Raw genomic sequence first — 22,762 nt, forward strand, 5'->3', positions numbered from 1 at the left:
GCACGGTACTATTATCCCTGTGCCATAAATGATAGCACACACCCAGAAAAGGGGGGGATATAAGGCCAAATTAATTCAAAAGGTCAAAGGGGGAAGTATTGTTGTGCCTTTTCTCTGCTGTGACTTTGTCAACCAGCAGTTGTTGATCTTCTGCTGTGACCTTGTCAGCCAGCAGTTGTTGATCGGCTTCCGACAATCCACCTGGGCTGTAGGGAGCCAGGTTGGAGTTCCTGTTGGGCAGATAAAATGTATTATGCTCACTTTGTTAAAGAGGCCATTGCCCAGGTGATATTAATGTGTGTTGGGGTGGGCTAAAGGCAGGGAGAATCCTTGTAGCCTGGGGCTTGGTTTTGGGATTAAGCCTTTCCTACCCTTTTTGATGTAGGGCGGTACAATCCAATCATGCCTCAGAGAAGTGACTTTGTATTAGAGACTTCCCTACTTTGTATATTGGATTAGAGGTTGTGAAGCTACAATATAAAATGGGGGCGGAACGAGAGTTTGCTCTCTTGGTTCCTGAGGTTAGCATGAGAGAGCAGAGAGAATAGAGCCAGCAGCGGGAGGAGGCCACGTGGAGAAGGCCAGGAAAAGCAGCCAAGATGGCGGAGTACTGAGTGAGATGCCAGTTTGTACAGAGTTTGTATCTGGGATAAGGAAGGAAATGGGGAACTGAGGAGAATAAGGCTGTTGAGCTAGAAACCTTTGATTCTAGGAAACTCGGATAAATCAGTAGCTTTGTGAGCACTGAATGTGACTGGGTTTTGGAGCCCAGTGTGTATTTTTACTTGCCCGCTGGGTGCAAGCTAGATTAAAGACTATGGCCCACCAGTTTTTGGCTCCATGGTTTCTTTACCGACTGTCCGAATCCAATGCGAACCTGCATGGGCTGGGCTCCTCTGATAGTGGCCCTGGCCTTGGCTCCTGGCTTTACAGTTCCCTTAGAAGAACTTTGTCCCCTGGTAGGAGGGGGACTGCTGGATGAGCTTCATCTGGACCCCCTATGGGAGGAAGGGTCCAGTCTGCATGTTCCCTGAGAAGATGGCAGAGTAAGGATAGAAAGGGGAGGTATGTGGCAAGAGGAGGGGGGTTGACAAGTAAGTTGTGATTGATTGCCGGGGTCCAGCCCCGGGGGGGATCCAGGGGTCCCACAGGAGGAGACGGCGTCAGCGAAAATGGAGTGAGAGAGCCGAATTCTTTTCTTTCTCTTTATTCTCCGGTTAGCATTTACTGCCAGGCATCTCTGCTCAATGCTAGTATAGCTCTCTTTTTATACACACACACCGGGTTACAATCACATGGTGTCAATTATTGCTTTTGTTTCACTATGTTTGCATGTTTCCAGATAACAGTTAATTTACATCTATGAGTCACAAGTCAGGTAGCAAATTATTCAAAATAACTTGAATAACAACATTAGTAAAAGCTTTTAAAGTATTAGTCTGTTGTGAGTTAAGGGACAGAGAGAGATTTAGCAGACGACTAACAATGGACCACCGCTTGCTCAGGTAAATGGCCTTGAGTTTATGCAGTGTCCTACAAGATTCTGAAAGGCTTGCCTCTAAAGAAATTAACATAACATTAAGGATAGCTTTCACCCAAAGATATGCAGAGTGCACTTGCAAGATAGCCCAGCAGCAACACAAGACATTAACTGTTATTACTTTCTACATTTTATTTAAACACTAGTTAAGTTCTGACTCTATTTTTCTCAGAATATACCACTATTTGCAGATCAAATAAGCAGGAAGAAAGGAATGTTTCTCTACTTATCACATGAAAAGGCTAGGGAGGAAAAAATGTTAAGTGAAGGCCGAAGGGTGCTTTGTGCACAGCCACTGCCTTCTAAGTCACAATTCTTTTTTTTTTTTTTTTTTTTTTTTTTTTCATCTTTTCTGAAGCTGGAAACAGGGAGAGACAGTCAGACAGACTCCCGCATGCGCCCAACCGGGATCCACGCGGCACGCCCACCAGGGGGCGACGCTCTGCCCACCAGGGGGCGATGCTCTGCCCATCCTGGGCGTCGCCATGTTGCGACCCTCCTGGGTGTCGCCATATTGCGACCAGAGCCACTCTAGCGCCTGGGGCAGAGGCCACAGAGCCATCCCCAGCGCCCGGGCCATCTTTTGCTCCAATGGAGCCTTGGCTGCGGGAGGGGAAGAGAGAGACAGAGAGGAAGGCGCGGCGGAGGGGTGGAGAAGCAAATGGGCGCTTCTCCTATGTGCCCTGGCCGGGAATCGAACCCGGGTCCTCTGCACGCTAGGCCGACGCTCTACCGCTGAGCCAACCGGCCAGGGCGTCACAATTCTTTTTAACATGATTAAGAAGGAATTCTCCTACAAACTTAACCCTTTACGAGGGATATCATAGCCAGCCTCTTATGTCTATGAGCCCAGTTCAAGGGGCTTACAGGCTTTTCTGTGGAACTCACACCCTCTGTCTCATTTCCAAAGAAATTACTATGAATCTGCAGGGAAAGCACGGTACTATTATCCCTGTGTCACAAATAATAGCACACACCCAGAAAAGGGGGGATATAAGGCCAGATTAATTCAAAAAGTCAAAGGGGGGGCCTTGACCTTTGGTAGCACAGTGGATAAAGCGTCAACCTGGAAATGCTGAGGTCGCCGGTTCAAAACCCTGGGCTTGCCTGGTCAAGGCACATATGGGAGTTGATGCTTCCAGCTCCTCCTCACCTTCTCCCTCTCTCCCTCTCTGTCTCTCTCTCTCCCTTTCTCTCTCCTCTCTAAAATGAATTAAAAAAAAAATTAAAAAAAAAAAAAAAGTCAAAGGGGGGAGTATCATTGTGCCTATCCTTTGTGGTGACTTTGTCACCCCGCAGCCATTGGTCTTCACTGCAGTGACTTTGTCACCCCGCAGCCATTGGTCTTCTCTGCTGTGACTTTGTCAATCAGCAGTTTTTGATCTTCTTCTGCTGTGACCTTGTCAGCCAGCAGTTGTTGGTCTTCTTCTGCTGTGACCTTGTCAGCCAGCAGTTGTTGGTCTTCTTCTGCTGTGACCTTGTCAGCCAGCAGTTGTGGATCGGCTCCCGACAATTGATTAGGAATAGTCTACCGTAAACCGCTCAAAGGGGCTGAGTCCAGTGGGGTTTCGCGTGGTTGCTCTGATTCTGTGAGTGCGCAGGGCAGGGAGGTTTGGCCAGGAGAGCCTGGTGTCGATGGAAAGTTTGGTTAGCTGACCCTTCAGGATGCCATTAGCCCTCTCCACCTTACCCGACGACTGAGGGTGATAGAATATGTGGAGTTTCCAGGTAATGCTGAGAGAGGTGGCAACCTGCTGGACTATTTCGGCAGTGAAGGCCAGGCCGTTGTCTGACTGAATGGTAGTCAGCAGTCCAAACCACAGGATGATGTTTTCAACGAGAATAGAGGCAATGGTGTCTGCCGTCTCTTGAGAGGTGGGAAAGGCTTCTATCCACTCTGAGAGGTATCAACAAAAGTTAGGAGATAATGCAGTTTTTTTATTTTTTTAAATTTATTTTATTTTATTTATTCATTTTTTTAGAGAGGAGAGAGGAGAGGGAGAGAGAGAGAGAGAGAGAGAGAGAGACATGAGAGAGAGACAGGGGGAGGAGCTGGAAGCATCAACTCCCATATGTGCCTTGACCAGGCAAGCCCAGGGTTTCGAACCGGTGACCTAAGCATTTCCAGGTCGACGCTTTATCCACTGCGCCACCACAGGTCAGGCCGATAATGGAGTTTTTTGTGAGGGGGCATGTGAGTGAAGTCAGATTGCCAATCCTGGCCTGGCACGTGCCCCCTCAGCTGATGAGTAGGGAAGTGGGGGCAGAGTCCCCCTGTTTTGGTGCCCTGGACAGAGGATGAAGACCACTATTTCAGGGGAGCAGGTTCCTGCATTGTTGGGGTGAGGGTTTGAGCCTCACCTTTGTTAGTTCTTAAGCTTTCTCCTGATGACCCCTCTTCAACTGTGCCTGTCTTAGGTTGTTCCTGCCTTCAGGAATCTTACCTGTCTTTGACTAACCAGCCATCTTAGGGGCCAGAGTTATGTGATTGAGGGAGGAGCAATGTCCCTTCCAAAATGCTTAGTTTTATTTATTTATTTTTTTAGCAGCTGACAATGCTATCCTTTTAAAACTTATAATACGTTTCCTTTCTAATTGCTAGAGCTGATTGCTATGTAAAGGCTAAGTTGACTGCCTTAGTACTTCTTTGATTCTGGCTAACAGAAATTGGTGGAAAGTGTCCAAAATTTCGATACTTGCTTGGGTGCTAGAATCTCACTTAAGCTAGGCAACCAGAAACATTTTCTTGTGGTGGTCTCGATTGTCTTAAGTGGGCGGCATATGTATAGTACAGATTGTAACAGTCCTGTTAGGGTTTGAGGCTTTCTGATAAAGGGAATTTTGAGCTTTCTAATTCTATAGCTTACTTGGGGGAAAAAAAAATTATTTCCTAATATTTAAACCAAGATTTCAACATCACAGGGTTATGAAATAGCAAATAAAAAGGAGAATTAACAAAAGACTTGAAATAACATACATTTCTAGCATGAAAAATACTTTTTACACAACAAGGGATCCTTGGTACAAAAAGGAAGTCTTTGGATTTGGCAGACAGTAAAATTCTATATGACTTATCATTTGTACAATTTTAGTACAATTTACAATAAGAGGATTGTAAACTACTATCCTCAATGAACCACCGATTTACTGAGAAAAATAAGGAATGGTAAAAATGCACTCCCTATGTTGTGGACTGGTAATGGCAAAAAGCCATTATAGATTCGAGGCTTGGCAGGGGGCTAAGTTCTCCCCCTTCCATCTCCATATTTGGCTTTGATGCTGAGTGTTTGCACCCACTCCACTTCCTTCCTTGGGTTGCAGGAAGCAATATACATGCCCTTCCTCTCTTTGTTTTCAGATGTTTGTAAAATTCACTAATGTATACTGTTTTTGCCTTGGGAGAGTTCCTGTCTTAGCCTTTGATGTGCAACTTTGTATCAGGGTCCTTGATTTGCATAGGTCTATATAATAAAGCGAACTGGGGCTATGAGGCACTCAGATGCTGCCAGGCAGTTTGAGGAGTCCTCCCGGTACCATCGGTTTTGTTCTGACAAAGTGTGTTTCCTTAATTCCGCACCGTTATTTGGAAGCTGCGCTGGTCCGCGGCATCCCTATTTCGTAACTACCCAGCTGGCAGAGAAGATGCTGACCCTCTTCTTGGCCCACAGTGCTTTACACCAGTGGTCCCCAACCCCCAGGCTGTGGATCGGTACCAGTCTGTGGGCCATTTGGTACCAGTCCATAGAGAAAGAATAAATAACTTACATTATTTCCGTTTTATTTATATTTAAGTCTGAACGATGTTTTATTTTTTAAAAATGACCAGATTCCCTCTGTTACATCCATCTAAGACTCACTCTTGGTCACGTGATACATTTATCCATCCCACCCTAAAGGCCGGTCCGTGAAAATATTTTCTGACATTAAACCGGTCCATGGCCCAAAAAAGGTTGGGGACCACTGCTTTACACTATGAAGTCAATATAAGGAAATCAGTCAGGGTGCCTGGGGTTTCAGGTGCCAGAGGGGGAGCAGGTGCTGGCAGCTGTGAGAGGAGCCTGCTCCTTTTATTTTTATTTTTTTCTTCTTTTCTCCGCCGCTTTTTGTGCAGCCATTAGCAAAACAATGGCACCTCCCAAGCAGGAACACAATCCAATCCACCACCTGCAACCAACTGCCCCATTCCAAGCATCTGCCTAATGCCATTTCCCACAACAAAAGCAGCAAACCAAAAAAATACAAATTTCACAAATTCATCTTCCCAACAATGGGCTACGCTAGCCCACATGAGGTTCTCAACTTCCCCAGGGACACAGCAACCCCGCAATTCCCTGAGAACCCTCTCTTACAATTTCCCACCATTATGGCTAAAGCAGTGGGTCTCCCCGTGAACCCCATGCCTCCCATATCAGACAACAACCATGCCACACGAAGGAACTGGGGAAGGGTAGGGGAAACTTGGAGGGGACCCAACCCTGCCTTGGCCCTGTCAGTCTTCAAGGTTCAGAACCTTAGAACTTCCCTTGGCTTTTGCCCTCTGGGTTTTTTTTTTTAATTTTTATTTATTTATTTATTTTAGAGGAGAGAGAGAGAGAGAGATTGAGAGAGAGAGAAAGAGAGAGAGAAGAGGGGAGGAGCAGGAAGCTTCAACTCCCATATGTGCCTTGACCGGGCAAGCCCAGGGTTTTGAACTGGCAACCTCAGCATTTCCAGGTCAATGCTTTATCCACTGCGCCACCACAGGTCCGGCATGCCCTCTGGTTTTAAGCCAGATATTTCCAATTATTTTTTGCATGCAAAAACTCAATTCAGGCCTTAAAAACAGACACATTTAGATATTAAACAAAGACTTCACATACAATCACACAAATCAAGAAATTTAAATGCATGCACTTTACTTATTCCAATTAAAATTACACCAGAGATTTTCCTGACAAAGAGAACTTACAAAACAGACAACTTACACCTGACCAGGCAGTGGCACAGTGGATAGAGAATTGGACTGGGATGTGGAGGACCCAGGTTCGAGATCCTGAGGTCACCAGCTTGAGTGCGGGCTCATCTGGTTTGAGCTTGGACCCAGGGTTGCTGACTTGAGCAAGGGATTACGGTCTGCTGTAGGCCCATGGTCAAGGCACATATGAGAAAGCAATCAATGAACAAATAAGGTGTCGCAACAAAAAACTGATGATTGATGCTTCTCATCTCTCTCTGTTCCCGTGTGTCTGGCTCTTTCTCTGTCTCTGTAAAAAAAAAAAAAAACCCTCCCCAAAAAACCAAAACCAAAAAAACAGACAACTTACTATTTACATATACACTTTTAGGCACACAGTCCGACAAAGAAAGCAGTTCCCTGTCAGGGGCCTCTCAGGTGCTCACCTAACCACATCCCTTCGTAACTTAGGCTCAGGCACCAGAAATCCTCATCCACACACCAATCACTCAGGGGTTTTAGACAGAAACATTAAAAGCAAAGAATGAGATCTCGACAAACACAAAGGTGTCCCTGGAAGTCCGAGGCAGGACTCATTAACTCAGCCCCTACTCAGGTCTCTTCCTGAGAGCACCACCAAATGTCCCCACTCAATAGTTCCAAATTCAGTAGTCCCAAACAGAATTCAGCAAAGCAAGAGATCTGCCTCACTTCCAGAGGTCAGAATTTACACTCCTCGATCTCTGCCAAATTGTCAAATTTGCGGACCAGAGGTATCTGCCGAGTTGTCCAAACCCCCCAGAAAAACGGGAGCCCTGGAATGTCTCAGGTGGTGCCTTTCCTCGAGATCAAGCGGGGTCAGGCAACCCTCCGGAGAGACCAGCTGATCTGGGTGTCTCTACCCGGTGACGTGGAACACCAGCATCCCGGGCAAGCCCCCAAATGTTGTAAAGTAGCATTCCACTGGTTAACACAGACACCAAGGCAGTATACAGAAGTTTTAGGAAGAAATTTATTAATAAGCCAGCTGCATATGACTTACAGGGGGTATAGCTGACCCAAATCATGTAGTGTCAAATATAGCTCTGAGGCTAGTTATATATATACACTTGACCACATACAGGTTGGGGGGAAAAGGAGGGGGAGACATGATAACATAGAGATCATGCCAAGTGAGGTCATATGCCTGAGTGAGATATTGGAATTCCTTGGCATAAACAAGATTAGAGGAGTAGGAGTCCAGATGCTTTTCAATTGCAGATAGATTAGAAAGGAAAAAGAAACATGAACCCGATATCTGAAGGCAAATGAGAAACAGGATCCGGCAAAGGTAGAAGAGGACCCTGATAGAATGGAGGGGGTCATGCAGAAGGGGGAGAGTTCTGCAGGGGGGTCGGCGAAGGAGGGAAGATCAGGAGTGGAGGGTTTAGCTGAGGTTTCTCTGGCCAAAAGGACCTATGCTGTAGAGCAGGCGGCACAGAGATTAGGACGGGAGCGCAAATACCAGAAGCCCTGAATGTAAGGGATCTCCGAGCATTTCCCAGTTCTCTGGCAATAGTTCTGTAAATCAATGAGGGTGTTAAAGTCGAAAGTCCCTTCAGGAGGTCACCTGGTTTGGTTATCCAGTGGGTACTGTGGCCAGGCCACAGTGGAGAAGATCAGTTTCTTTAGGGAGGGATCTATGTTTGAGAGATTCTGGATAAAGCACCCTAGAAGTGTTTTTGAGCCAGGTTTAAATTTCTGTGCCCCTATGGCTACCCTCAGCCTTGGAGTGATCAGAGATGAGAATTGACGTCCTGCAACTTAACCTCTGGCCACGGGACAGTCAGGCAGAGTGGGAGTGTCTGGGACGTCTCCATGGGTACACACACAGTCGGAAAGGGTAGGAGGTCCCTGATGCAGCTGCGATTATGGACAGCGAGTCTCGGAGTTGGAAAGAACTGAGGGGAGGTCAGAGGCAGGGGACTTACCGCACCATGTGCCAAAGTGGGTGGGAGATCAGAGGTCCTGGTCTTCCTTGAGAGGGAAGGAGAGAGCAGCCCTTGCGGACTCAAGCTCCTCCCAGGTTTTGGCACCAAATGTAAGGTATTTTCCACCGAGGAAGAAAGAAGAATGTAGCCAAGTGTGGACAAGCAAAAAGCTTTATTTAGAGCGCATCCTGGGCAAGGTTCACTGGTCCACAAGACAGGGGACAGGGAAGTCGCACAGCTTCTCCTGCCCATAGGGATGGTAGGGTGGTGGCGGGTGGCAAAATTTCATTGGCTGACAGTTGTTCTTTTTCAAAATGCTCCTGGGCCATTTCTTTTCTTTTCTTTTTTTTACAGAGATGGAGAGAGGGATAAATAGGGACAGACAGGAACAGAGAGAGATGAGAAGCATCAATCATTAGTCTTTTTTTTTTTCAATTTTTAAAAAGATTTTATTTATTCATTATAGAGAGGAGAGAGAGAAGGGGGAGGAGCAGGAAGCATCAACTCCCATATGTGCCTTGACCAGGCAAACCCAGGGTTTTGAACCGGCAACCTCAGTGTTTCCAGGTTGACGCTTTATCCGCTGTGCCACCACAGGTCAGGCGCCATTTCTTTTTTTAAAAATTATTTTTTACAGGGACAGAGTCAGAGAGAGGGATAGATAGGGACAGACAGACAGGAATGGAGAGAGATGAGAAGCATCACTCATCAGTTTTTTGTTGCGAGACCTTAGTTGTTCATTGCTTTCTCATATGTGCCTTGACTGCGGGCCTTCAGCAGACGAAGTGACCCCTTGCTTGAGCCAGCGACCTTGGGTCCAAGTTGGTAAGCTTTGCTCAAACCAGATGAGCCTGCGCTCAAACTGGCGACCTCGGGGTCTCGAACCCGGGTTCTCTGCATCCCAGTCTGATGCTCTATCTACTGTGCCACCGCCCGGTCAGGTTGGTGAGCTTTTTTTTGCTCAAGCCAGATGAGCCCGCACTCAAGCTGGTGACCTCAGGGTCTCGAACCTGGGTCCTTCCGCATCCCAGTCCAACGCTCTATCCATTGTGCCACCTCTGGGTCAGGCTCCTGGGACATTTCTTTTGGCGGGCATGGGTGTGGCCGTTTCTTTTGGTGGTCATGGGTGTGGGTGGTTTCCCAGGCCAAAGTCCCTGGACCTGGTTCCTCATGTAACCTTCCCCCATTGCCAACTGATTTCAGTTAACACTGCTTTGGGACCAACAGTGTTTTGTTGTTTTTCCATTTATTTTTTTAAATTATTGATTTTGGAGAGACACACAGAAACATCAATATATTCCTGCTGACTGGGGATTGAACCCATAACCTTTGTGTATTGGGACAATGTTCTAACCAACCCAACTACCCAGGCCAGGGCTGGGACCAATAATGTTTCAAGGTCACTAACATTCAAACACTGAAATACACCTTGTTATAATCTAATAGAGCATAAAATAGAGCTCCAAACACTTAAGGAAGAATCAACCTTCATCTTTTCCAAATAGCAAAAACATCCCTTTTAAACCTCAAATTTTCAATTGTGAGTACTGTTCAGAGTACTTTTTAAAAAAGGCTTATGTAAGTATCATCTATTAGGGAAATCTCATTAATTCTACACAGTATCATCATTTTGGAGGAGACTAGGTTGAAGTTTATCTTTGTACTCTCTGTAAACAGCTCACAAAAAACCCCCCAACAAAACCATACTCACCTGTGGCAAAGTCTGGCTTCTTAGAAACAACAAACTGGATCTGCTGCTTCCTTTTTAGCAGTTAATAAATTCTAAATCGACCAGAGCACTCAGAGCTACAGGGACTCCAGCAATTATGGTAGATTTTAGTGCTATTGGCTCAGGCAGGTCTCATGCCTTCCTCTTTTTGTTCTTAGTGTTACCTAAACATAATAAGTTTATCTTGAAATTCCGCATAATTTGAACTTGTTTAATTACATGGTACACTCTTTCCCTTTGACAGTACAAATTAGCGAGGTTTTACTGTATCTTTATTTTTTGATTATAGCGAGTAAAGTTCAAGACAAAATATTCCAATATTAATAAAAATAGTATCAAATATCAGATTTATTTTTTGATGAGATGTATGTCACTTCATACACCCTCAGATCTTGATTACAGGTATTCATCTGTGAGTAATATATGTAAGCACTAATTCTGAAATAATTTTATATTTAACAGGTCAATATCAAGCAATATAAATGTACTTTTATTTCCCAGAATCTAAACTACTGTCAAGATAGACCCAAATGAGATTAACACAGTGCTTTTTACTTTATCTTAACACAGCAATTAAATCTGGTAGGAAGATTAAGGCTTGTGTCAACAGACAGTATTTCTACTGGATCTAAAATTCTGATATTACCAGTCCCACTGGGACAGATTTTATGTTAGGTCCCAAGATGGAAATTACATTTCCACTGAATTATACTACATCCACAAGACTGATTCTAAAACAACTGGTTTCATGAGACAGATGTCAGATATAGCTAACAGGTTAAAAAAAATCAAGTGATGTGTTGTTTTACACTGATTTTAGGAATAAAATTCACTAAGAGGGACACATTTACCCTTTATCTAAAATGATTGTGTAAATTAGATTTCAGCTGAAAGGACAATTTAGCAATTCAGATAAAGCTCCTAGAAACATACCAAAAATAAAGCCAGATATATATTAAGAAATAGAGTCTATGGAACTTCCATTTATCCTTTAGCCCTAGTTTCAATTATATTTTCTGATCCAAAAATCAGAACACATGGTTTGCAAAGGATTTTTCTATGCTACTCCTGGGTGTAAGCGCTAACCTGAGTGATACTTTTACATTGTCATGCCAGACACATAGTAACCTCCAAGCATTTCACTAGTTTAGGCCAAAATGACAGAATATGTGAAATCTCTATCCAGACTATCCAGTTAATATGGTCACCAGTCATGGGAACTCTGACTGAGAGCTCTCCCTACACTTACTCTACCAGGAGGGAACTGTGACTTTCATCTCCTTTCTTTAGCACCTCTTTCAGGAGGTTACAGGAGAGGGGGAGAGAGAGGGAGGGAGGGAGGAGAGCCAATCTCTGACCAAAGTCCAAAGGTCCTATGTAGAGATAACTTTGCTACCTACCTCTTCCAAAGAAGTTGAGGACAAAGAGAGTCATAGGGCTACTACAGTGACAATTTAGGGATCCTTCAAATGAAAGATTAATTCCCAATTACACAATATAACGATCTTACAGTAGGCATGAGTCGGAGAAATCCTTGTGTTGGAAAAATGCTATGAACAAATAAAAACAATGTGTCAGCAACCACAGGTAAGCAGGCAGAAAATGTGTCCAGCTCAAACCACTCACACCAAATTTCCTGGTTAGTTTATTTTCCCCAATCCATTTTCTTCACTCCTGCTTTTAAGCCAGGAATGGAAGATTTAATGGCAGGAATGGTGAGACATTTAACAGGAAAGCTTAAAAGGGTTCTACTGCACTTGAAAAAAAATACCTTTGCTTAAAAACACATGTATCCAGTGATTAGCAATTAAGATGTGAAAAAATTAACTACTTAGTAGTTAAATTCTACTAATTATCAAAAGTTATGGCCTACTGGGATCAGTAGCACAGCAAAGGGAACTTATACTGCATTTCTTAAAGCCTTTTCTGAATGAATGCTTAACAGGTCTCTTTCAGTGTTAACTGTACTTAAAACACATTTGTTTGTTCATTTAATCTCTGAAATCTCTTCATTTTTTTCTTCATTTATAAAGAGGAAAGGGTCAATTTATCATTTGCTTAACAACTCTCCAAATTCAATCAAGATTCTGCACAGACTTGTGTGACAGGGACAGGGGGAGTGGAGGAGTAGAGCTGCTTTCTGGAGCAGATTAAACTTGTCCTCATGACATTCAGAGCTTGGACTGCAGTGGCTTCAGGTGCTTGTAGTAAGATTCATGGACCTGCAGGGAAGGAGAAGAGAAGAAATCACTGATAAGGAGCTTGCAATGTAAGACCGTATGCTTTTACTCAAGAAATTATCAAAATCTTATCTCAATCCTTTTCCAAAGAAACTGAAGGGAAGAAACATAAAATTGAGCCAATTGGGAAAATCTGGACATGGGTTAGTTTATGATGTTAAAAAGTTATCGTTTAAATTAAAATTAATAAAAATAAAATAATATATAGCCCTGGCCGGTTGGCTAAGTAGTAGAGCGTCGGCCTGCCATGCAGGAGTCCCGGGTTTGATTCCTGGCCAGGGCACACAGGAGAGGCGCCCATCTGCTTCTCTACCCCTCCTCCTCTCCTTCCTCTTTGTCTCTCTCTTCCCCTCCTGCAGCCAAGGCTCCACTGGAGCAAAGTTGGCCCGGGCACTGAGGATGGCTCTATAGCCTCTGCCTCAGGCACTAGAACGGCTCTGGTTGCAACATAGTGACACCCCTGGTGGGCGTGCTGGGTGGATCCCGGTTGGGCACATGCAGGAGTCTGTCTGCCTCTCCGTTTCCAACTTCAGAAAATACAAAAAAAAAGAAAAAAAAGAAAAAGAATATATAACTTTTAAAGTTTAGATGAGATAAGTCTTATGATAGATATGTGAATTCCAAACTGCCCTCTTGATGTTCCACTTATCTGTCAGACCTCAGCCTTACTTGACTATCGCCCCTGAGCAGAGGAATTCCAAGAAGCTGGCAAGCCCCCCAAGAAGGAGCACTGGACATACCAGGACTTTTGCCTCAGTATCCCCTCAGGCTCTCCCAAACACTATATAATTTGCCCCTAGTCTGTAACCAGTGCTCTTCTCCTCAGCAGAAGTGCTTGGTAGGGTTCCTTTCTTCCTTTCAATAAAAGCCTGTTACTCTGGTCTTTTGGACTCCCATGGATTCCAACCTCTTAAATTTGTTTTTTGTTTTTTTAATCTTTTTTTTTTTTTTGGAAATCTCTTTTTTTTTTTTTTTTTTTTTTACAGAAGCAGAGATAGACAGGGACAGACAGACAGGAACGGAGAGAGATGAGAAGCATCAATCATCAGTTTCTCGTTGCGTGTTGCGACTTCTTAGTTGTTCATTGATTGCTCTCTCATATGTGCCCTGACCGTGGGCCTTCAGCAGACCGAGTAACCCCTTGCTGGAGCCAGCGACCTTGGGTCCAAGCTGGTGAGCTTTTTGCTCAAGCCAGATGAGCCCGCGCTCAAGCTGGCGACCTCGGGGTCTCGAACCTGGGTCCTTCCGCATCCCAGTCCGACGCTCTATCCACTGCGCCACCACCTGGTCAGGCAAATTTGTTTTTATTTAATGCACATTTTGAATTAATGTCTTATATCTTTAATCTTGGAATATAAATTTTGATTAATAGTCACAAATACAGTCTATTAAAAATTGTAGCTCTTTGTCGGACTGGGACACAGAAGACCCAGGTTCGAGGCCCAGAGGTCACCAGCTTGAGCCCAGGCTTGCTGGCTTGAGCAAGGGGACACTGGGTCTGCTGTAGCCCCTTGGTCAGGGCACAGATGAGAAAGCAATCACTGAACAACTAAGGTGCTGCAACAAAGAATTGATGCTTCTCATCTCTCTCCCTTCCAGTCCGTCTGTCCCTATCTGTCCCTCTTTGACTCTGTCATACACACACAAAAAAAATTGTAGGCCCTGGCCGGTTGGCTCAGCGGTAGAGCGTCGGCCTGGCGTGTGGGGGACCCGGGTTCGATTCCGGCCAGGGCACATAGGAGAAGCGCCCATTTGCTTCTCCACCCCCCACCCCCTCCTTCCTCTCTGTCTCTCTCTTCCCCTCCAGCAGCCAAGGCTCCACTGGAGCAAAGATGGCCCAGGCGCTGGGGATGGCTCCTTGGCCTCTGCCTCAGGCGCTAGAGTGGCTCTGGTCGTGGCAGAGCGACGCCCCGCCCGGAGGGGCAGAGCATCGCCCCCTGGTGGGCAGAGCGTTGCCCCTGGTGGGCGTGCCGGGTGGATCCCGGTCGGGCGCATGCGGGAGTCTGTTTGACTGTCTCTCCCCGTTTCCAGCTTCAGAAAAATACAAAAAAAAAAAAAAAAATTGTAGCTCTTCTCTACAAAAAATAAAAAAACATACACACACACACACACACACACACACACAAAAATAAAAAAAATCTTTAATAGATGTGAGAATGGTATTGTGATTATTATGTTTCTAAAAAGAATCTTGTATTTTAGAGGTACATACTGAAATATCTATGGATAAAATTTTCTCAATCTTGGATTTGTTTCAAAATAATCCTCAGGAAGAGGGTGGGGGTTGGGAGTTTCAGATGAAACCTACTGGCCACAAGTAGACAGCTGTCAAAGCACAACAAAGGACACAGGAGCTGTGTTATAGTATTCTACTTCTGTATATGTTTGAAAATTTCAATTAGTTGCTCAAAGGTCATTCCTGTCTTAATATTTATCTATTTTTTCCATTGATTTTTTAAGAGAATGTGGGGGGTGCAGAGACAGAGCAAGAAGCATCAACTTGTTGTTCCTCTTAGTTGTGCACCCATTGGTTACTTCTCATACATGCCCTGACCGAACTCAAACCAGCAAACTCGGGGTCAAGCCTATGCCCTCCAGACAGAGCCAGTGACCCAGGACCAAACCAGCGAAGTTGGTCCTCCAGGATGATGCTCCATCTGCTGTGCCACTGTCAGGGCCTGGCATAATATTTATTTATTTATTTATTTATTTATTTATTTATTTATTTATTTTTACAGAGACAGAAAGTCAGAGAGAGGGATAGACAGGGGCAGATAGGAACAAAGAGAGATGAGAAGCATCAATCATTAGTTTTTCATTGCAATGCTTAGTTGTTCATTGATTGCTTTCTCATATGGGCCTTGACCATGGGGCTACAGCAGACTGAGTAACCCTTAGCTCGAGCCAGTGACCTTGGGTCCAAGCTGGTGAGCTTTGCCAAACCAGATGAGCCTGTGCTCAAGCTAGTGACCTCGGGCTCTTGAACCTGGGTCCTCCGCTTCCTAGTCCGATGCTCTATCCACTGCGCCACCACCTGGTTAGGCATGTTATAATATTTAAATGAAGAGACCTGTGGTGGCGCAGTGGATAAAATGTCGACCTGGAACGCTGAGGTCAGTGGTTCAAAACCCTGGGCTTGCCTGGTCATGGCACATACGGGAATTGATGCTTCCTGCTCCTCCCCCCTTCTCTCTCTCTCCTCTCCAAAATGAATCAAGTCTTAAAATTGTTTTAAATTTATTTTTGTGAGAGAGACAGAGAGAGGGACAGATAGGGACAGACAGGAAGGGAGAGAGACAAGAAGCATCGATTTTTTGTTGTGGCACCTTAGTTGTTCATTGATTACTTTCTCATATGTGCTCTGACTGAGGGCCTACAGCAGACTGAGTAACCCCTTGCTCAAGCCAGAGACCTTGGGCTCAAGCTGGTGACCTCGAGGTTTCCAACCTGTTTCCTACACATCCTAGTCTGATGTTCTATCCTCTGCGCCACTGCATGGTCAAGCTTAAAAATTTTTTCTTCTAAATAAAGGAAAATTTCAAAAGGTGAAAAGACATTGTTTTCTTTACCTCTGCTTTGTTCAGTGGGGATGTCTTGGCCCACTCAAACAAGTTTTCATAAACATTCCCGTCATAGCGGCCAAGCACAGAGCCCAGTGACGCATCCCGAAAATCAAATGCATCAACCAAAGCAACAGCATCTGGGCGAATCGCAGTCAATAGCTCCTTCATGCGCTGGTGTACTTGGGTAATCTGAGAGTCTGTCAGGATGCTCTCCTGGAAGAACAAAACAAGCAAACGACATATATGTCTGTATAACATATAGACAGATATATTATACACACACGATTATAAAGCAGACCACAATTATTTTTCTACCAAAACAAGGCTTTAACTTAGAAAAATACTGACCTGGCCCTGGCCGGTTGGTTCAGTGGTAGAGCGTCGGCCTGGTGTGCAGAAGTCCCGGGTTCGATTCCCGGCCAGAGCACACAGGAGAGGCACCCATCTGCTTCTCCACCCCTCCCCATCTCCTTCCTCTCTGTCTCTCTCTTCCCCTCCCACATCTAAGGCTCCATTGGAGCAAAGATGGCCCAGGTGCTGGGGATGGCTCTGTGGCCTCTGCCTCAGGTGCTAGAGTGGCTCTGGTTGCAACATAGCGACGCCCAGGATGGGCAGAGCATCGCCCCCTGGTGGGCAGAGCGTTGCCCCTGGTGGGCGTGCCGGGTGGATCCCGGTCGGGTGCATGCAGGAGTCTGCCTGTCTCTCCCCGTTTCCAGCTTCAGAAAAAACAACAACAACAACAAAAAAACCCAAACAAACAAACAAACACAAAAAGAAAAATACTGACCTGCAGAAAATCCCCTGCCTTCTGACTGATTCCATACAGAGCATACAAGAGGCATAAATTCCTTAAGACAGCTTGGACAGATCTGTCTTGAATTTTGAGGAGTTGTTCTGAAAAGAGCTTAACTACCACATAGTGGCAATGTGCCTAGAGAAAAAGTAAACACCAGAGTGTGAGAACCTTTGAAAAGCCTCTACAGCACAGGAACAGGGTTTCTGCACTAAGAAAATGAGGGGAGGTGGAGGAGTAAATAGTGAAGGAGGGGAGACAGAACTATCACTGACCTCACTTGCTCGAACAAGGTCAACGGAAGTTAGGTTCCATGCTACCTCCTTGCTTTTTCTGTGACTCACTTCAGTTTGAAGGTTTTTCGCAGCCATTTCTACTAATCTGTTAAGAAATGAAAGAAAAGTGAAGCTTAGAAGAAGTAATGAATGGTGCTCACACCTTCTTCCTATTCCCTTGGGCTCCTCGCCTGAGGCCCCACAGCCGCTCTTCCAGCGCAGGAGGTGAGCTCACCTGGCTGCACGAAGTTTATAGGCTTCTGTGAGGCCCTCGGGACTGTTGATGTCCACCCCAGCTGGCCAGACTGCCACCTGCTGTGGCTGGATGCGTTGACTCTGCAGGTCATTCAGGTAGGACACCATGCCACACACCAACTTTCCCGAGTGCACCTGGTCAAAACTTTTCATCAGGAACCTAAAAATCATCAGTTTGCATGCTTTCAGTAACTCTGCTTCTCGTGAGACAGAAATAAAATCTTCAAAAGGCTTTAAGTTATGTGACAGGTGTTTCATACTTGCTAGTCTAACCACAAGATAACAGTGGGTCTGGATAGAAGACAAAATGATGTCTTTCAGGAACAAATATAATGTGAAAACAAACACGGTAACAGAAACTGATGAAAAGGCCTTGAACATTTTTTTTTTTTTTTTTTTTTTTTTTACAGAGTCAGAGAGAGGAATAGACAGGAACAGAGAGATGAGAAGCATCAATCATTAGTTTTTTGTTGCGACTCCTTAGTTGTTCACTGATTGCTTTCTCATATGTGCCTTGACTGTGGGCCTTCAGCAGACTGAGTAACCCCTTGCTGGAGCCAGCGACCCTGGATCCCAGCTGGTAAACTTTTTGCTCAAGCCAGATGAGCCCGTGCTCAAGATGCCAACCTCGGGGTCTTGAACCTGGGTCCTTCCACATCCTAGTCCGACGCTCTATCCACTGCGCCACCGCCTGGTCAGGCGCCTTGAACATTCTTATTAATAGATAACAGTAATCATGAATTAAGATTCTCACCGGGCCGTCTGTAGCATCATGACAGTGTTTTCTCCCTCAAAGGTGCAGGTTGGGGTAAAAGTGACGTAAATATTTGGAAGACCACTGCAATGAGAATAGCCATGGCCGCCACAAGCCATCCGACATGCTTCTATAGCAGCATTAGCTGTCCAGGAGGTGAAGGCCTTCAGCCCGGCGCTAAGGGCATGGAGCTGAGGGGAAAGCACAGGTCATTAGAACATCTGTACTGCTAGTTCCAGTTCCATGAGAACACAAACCCTCCTCTAACAGCGCTGGTCATTTTCAAAACCACTTGCCACGCATGGAACTGAAGCAGCATGGTGATCTAATTGGCCTGAGTTAATACTATTCCCACACTCCCTTCTTAACTGTTCTACTTGACAAAAAGCCACCACTGATGTTCCCTTGGTTAACAATGACCAACATGTCACAGCACTTCTGAAACATAAAGACAAAACTCACATCTTCATATCTAATCCACTTTCAATCAGAAAAATTTCAGGATCTTCTGAGAATATATGGGCTGTTCAAGAAATCCCAATGTGTAGTTTTCTCTGGACACTGTCTAACAGGCAAACATGAAACAGAAGAGTGCCCACCAGTTAAAGAGACTAAACACATACCTCGGGCAGTTCACTCAGGTCCCCGTGACCAATGTCTTCATTAATCCGATGATAGGTCTCCTTCATGTAGTCACCCACAAAATGGAAGGCATAGGCAGTGGCCAGGAGTGGAAAGAGTTTATACTGCTGGGTTTGAAAATCCAAAATCTGTGGTTCTGGTTCACTAAAGTATATAGAAAAAGGGGGAAAAAAATTAAACACACATACAGAACTTACTCTGTGCCAGGTTTAGTGTAAGCACTTTGATATATTAACTTATTTGTCATAAAGACCTTGAGAGGTAGCACTTACTACTCCCATTTTACAGATGTGAAAAACTAGAGGTCAAGCGCTGCCCACAGCCATGCAACTAGTAAGTGGCAGATCCTTGATTTACATTGAGGCTATTTGGCTACAGAAGATGTTCCTAACTACCATGTTAAACTGCGTTAGGTGGACAGAATTTCCTAGTTGTAAAGTTCACATCTTTCTTTGTCTTTCTAGTATGACTAAGGCAACTTTATCTTATAACAGCAATGTACAAAACCCAAGTTAGTTAACTTCATAGGACAAAGGCAATGTTAAAGACATCTAACCGACTCACTAGATGGCTGAATAAACTATATTTTGACCACAATTATGGAGAAGACCCAATGTAGAGAGTTAAATATTTGAAGTCTAAGATCTGTTCTTATCAATTTCTTTATTCCTTCTTTAAGAATGAAAAGGTTATCAGGGGGTTATGCCCAGGTGAAAGGCAGCAGTAGGAATAAACTAAGCATATGAACACAATAGGGAATCAAGGTTAATTTCACTTTCACTATGCCCAATTTGTAGTTGTTAGTAGGAATTAGAATTTTCAAACTGCCTTCAATATTTTGAACATTTCATGTATAGAGCTCAAGTAGTATTATTCTTTCCTGTTTTTCTTAGAATGTTAAAAATAATAAGGTGGTATTCTCATCTATCCACTTAAAAAAAGGGAGTCTCACCCTGGCTAGATAGCTCAGTTGGGTTAGCACATTGTCCTGAAGTACGGAGGTTGCCAGTTTGATCCCCGGTCAGAGCACATACAGGAACAGATTAATGTTCCTGTCTTTCTCTCTTTCCCCTTTCCTCTCTTGCCAAAATCAACAAATTTTTTTTTAAAAAGAGGAAGTGTAGCCTGGCCTGAGGTGGCACAGTAGATAGAACCTTGACCTAGAATGCTGAGGTCGCCAGTTCAAAACCCTGGGCTTACCCAGTCAAGGCATATACAATAATCAATGAACAACTATGAGTTGATACTTCTTGTCCCCCCTCTTCCTCTCTCTGTAAAATCAATAAATGAAATCTTTAAAAAAAAAGAAAAAGAAAAGGAGGTCTAGGTTCAAAGTAGCAGACCCAGTACACTGCCATCTTAACTAATTTTATAGCCAATGCATCTTTTCTATACCACATTATAGAGAATTTTGATATTTGAAAGGGCTCAAAGCCAGGTCCTCAGTAACGAGCCCACCTCAGACTCCATTCATCCTTACCCAGGTTTGATCTCAGACTGGTGCCTTACGGCACTGTAGCGGATGGCAATGGTGCATGCCTTCGCCAGACACCGAGCAGCTTCCCCTACAAGGACAGACCTGATAAACACCATGGTCCCGTAGGTCAGCTTGTTACTCATGGGCTTCACGTATGTGCCATCAGGCTTCACCTGGAAAAAGGACATGGGACTAATGCTTCCTTCTGTTTAAAAATAAGAGGCCAGTCTAGCCTGTAGGGGCACAGTGGACAGAGTGTTGGCCTGGAATACTTGAGGTCGCCAGTTTGGAACCCTGGGCTTGCCTGGTCAAGGCACATAAGGGAGTTGATGCTTCCTGCTCTCTCTCTCTCTGTCTCTCTCTCTCCTTTCTAAAATGAATTAAAAATATATATATAGTGGGGGGAATGTATTCGGTGGGACACCTGAATCAATGTAAACACAATAAATTTAAATCAATAAAAAATATATAAATAAAAAATAAAAAAGAAATAAAAACAAGAGGCCATTGTTCTCAAAGTGTGGTCTCCAGAACGGCAGTGTCAGTGTTGCCTGGGAACTTGTCTGAAATATAAAATCTCAGTCCCCACAATGACCTATAAGTCAAACTCAGGGGCGATGAAATCTGGAGAGTAGCTAACCCACCAGGTGATTCTAATGCATCTTCAAGTTTAACACTGCTGGTTTAGTAGACCAGCATACACCCATCATACCTCCCAATGGCTTTTGGTTTGCTGTCATAATAGAAAAAGCATCAGAAGTAAAATTATGTCATCACCTTCTAAAAGCAGACCCTTTTAACCCTGTGCTTACCAACAGCCACAGCAACCCCCATGCTTGACACCTCTGATCCTCTTTTCTGTTTTAATATACCTGGGCATGCTTCATCAGCATGTTTTCCCTGGGAATACGATAATGGTCCATCTTCAGGTAGCCATTATCCACCTCATCATAGCCAAATTTGGGACCAATGTCGCCAACGGTGATACCTACCAGACAAGAAAGAAAGCCACCAAGTGTTTATGCTCTGGAATTCCTGGCTGTCCCCACTCCTCTTTAGTCGTGTGTTATACTTTTTATAAAACAAAGTATTTGCTTTAAGTTTTCATCTCAACATCAGATGCACAATTCTAACCTGGCAAAGGCTTATGGGTTCCAATTTCACGAATAGGTACAATGAAGGCATGCAATCCATAGCATTTCCCCTTCGTGTAGAGTTGGGCAAGTACTATAGCATGATTCGAAGTCTTCCCAACTGCAAATTCAAAGAAAACAAGAGAGACAAGTGAGCACCCATTTTACATGTTCAGAGGATAGAAACAAAAGAGGGGAGGAAAGCATGTTAAATATAAGACTAATTAATAAGTACCCCCAGAGAGCCTTTCTTATGCACCTAGTTGTCAGGAGAAAATCTACTTAACCTGACTTTTTTTTAAATTTTTATTTATTTATTTATTTATTTTTTACAGAGACAGAGACAGAGTCAGAGAGAGGGATAGACAGGAACAGACAGACAGGAATGGAGAGAGATGAGAAGCATCAATTATTAGTTTTTCATTGCGCACTGCAACACCTTAGTTGTTCATTGATTGCTCTCTCATACGTGCCTTGACCGCGGGCCTTCAGCAGACCAAGTAACCCCTTGCTGGAGCCAGCGACCTTAGGTTCAAGCTGGTGGGCTTTTCCTCAAACCAGATGAGCCCGCGCTCAAGCTGGCGACCTCGGGTTCTTGAACCCGGGTCCTCTGCATCCCAGTCCGACGCTCTATCCACTGCGCTACCGCCTGGTCAGGCTTAACCTGACATTTAAGGTGTACAATATGTTGATTTGCTAGCAATCCATTTTAAAAGACAGCTCTACTTTTTTTTTTACTTACTTAGTTAAATTAAGAAAATTATTGTATAACCATAAGAACATTAAACTTTTTTTTACCAAAGTGAGAAGAGGGGGTAGGGGGGAGGCAGACAGACAGACTACTGCACGGGCCTGACTGGGATCAATCTGGCATGCCCACCAGTGGACGATGCTCTGCCCATCTGGGAAGTTGCTCCACTATGATCAGAACCAGTCTTGTGCCTGAGGCAGAGGCCATGGAGCGTCCTCAGTGCCTGGGCCAACTTTGCTCCAATGGAGCCTTGGCTGCGGGAGGGGAAGAGAGAGACAGAGAGGAAGGAGAAGGGAAAGGGTGGAGAAGCGATGGGTGCTTCTCCTGTGTGTCCTGGCCGGAAATCAAACCTGGGACCTCCATAAGCCAGGCCGACGCTATACCGCTGAGCCAACTGGCCAGGGCCAAGAACATTAATTTAAATTACTTCCTGGGCTGGCTTAAGCTCAGTGGTTCCTTCAAGTCAAAATCTGCTTGCGGCTCTGGCCAGTTGGCCCAGTGTGTGGAAGTCCCTGGTTCAATTCCCAGCCAGGGCACACAGGAGAAGCACCCATCCGCTTCTCTACCCTTCCCCCTCTCCTTCTTTTCTCTCTTTTTCTCTCTCTCTTCCCCTCCTGCAGCCAAGGCTCCATTGGAGCAAAGTTTGCCCAGGCACTGAAGATGGCTCCATGGCCTCTGCCTCAGGTGCCAGACTGGCTCCAACTGTA

General features: G+C 44.8%; 1 protein-coding gene across 3 annotated transcripts in view; it reads right to left on the reverse strand.

The window, feature by feature from the left end:
• Positions 1-10,502: 10,502 nt before the first annotated feature.
• Positions 10,503-22,762, reverse strand: part of ACOX1 (acyl-CoA oxidase 1) — a 38,989-nt gene continuing 26,729 nt past the window's right edge. For all 3 annotated transcript variants that reach the window (XM_066237459.1, XM_066237458.1, XM_066237460.1), the window contains exons 5-14: positions 21,306-21,425; positions 21,044-21,159; positions 20,175-20,344; positions 18,676-18,838; positions 18,053-18,243; positions 17,279-17,458; positions 17,044-17,149; positions 16,763-16,906; positions 15,982-16,188; positions 10,503-12,394 (exon numbers count right to left, since the gene is read on the reverse strand). In XM_066237459.1, the coding sequence (XP_066093556.1) occupies positions 12,344-12,394; positions 15,982-16,188; positions 16,763-16,906; positions 17,044-17,149; positions 17,279-17,458; positions 18,053-18,243; positions 18,676-18,838; positions 20,175-20,344; positions 21,044-21,159; positions 21,306-21,425 (1,448 nt within the window). In that variant the 3' untranslated portion in view covers positions 10,503-12,343. The remainder of the gene's footprint in view (positions 12,395-15,981; positions 16,189-16,762; positions 16,907-17,043; positions 17,150-17,278; positions 17,459-18,052; positions 18,244-18,675; positions 18,839-20,174; positions 20,345-21,043; positions 21,160-21,305; positions 21,426-22,762) is intronic.

Source organism: Saccopteryx bilineata, chromosome 6, assembly GCF_036850765.1.
Source record: "Saccopteryx bilineata isolate mSacBil1 chromosome 6, mSacBil1_pri_phased_curated, whole genome shotgun sequence".
Classification (NCBI taxonomy): domain Eukaryota; kingdom Metazoa; phylum Chordata; class Mammalia; order Chiroptera; family Emballonuridae; genus Saccopteryx; species Saccopteryx bilineata.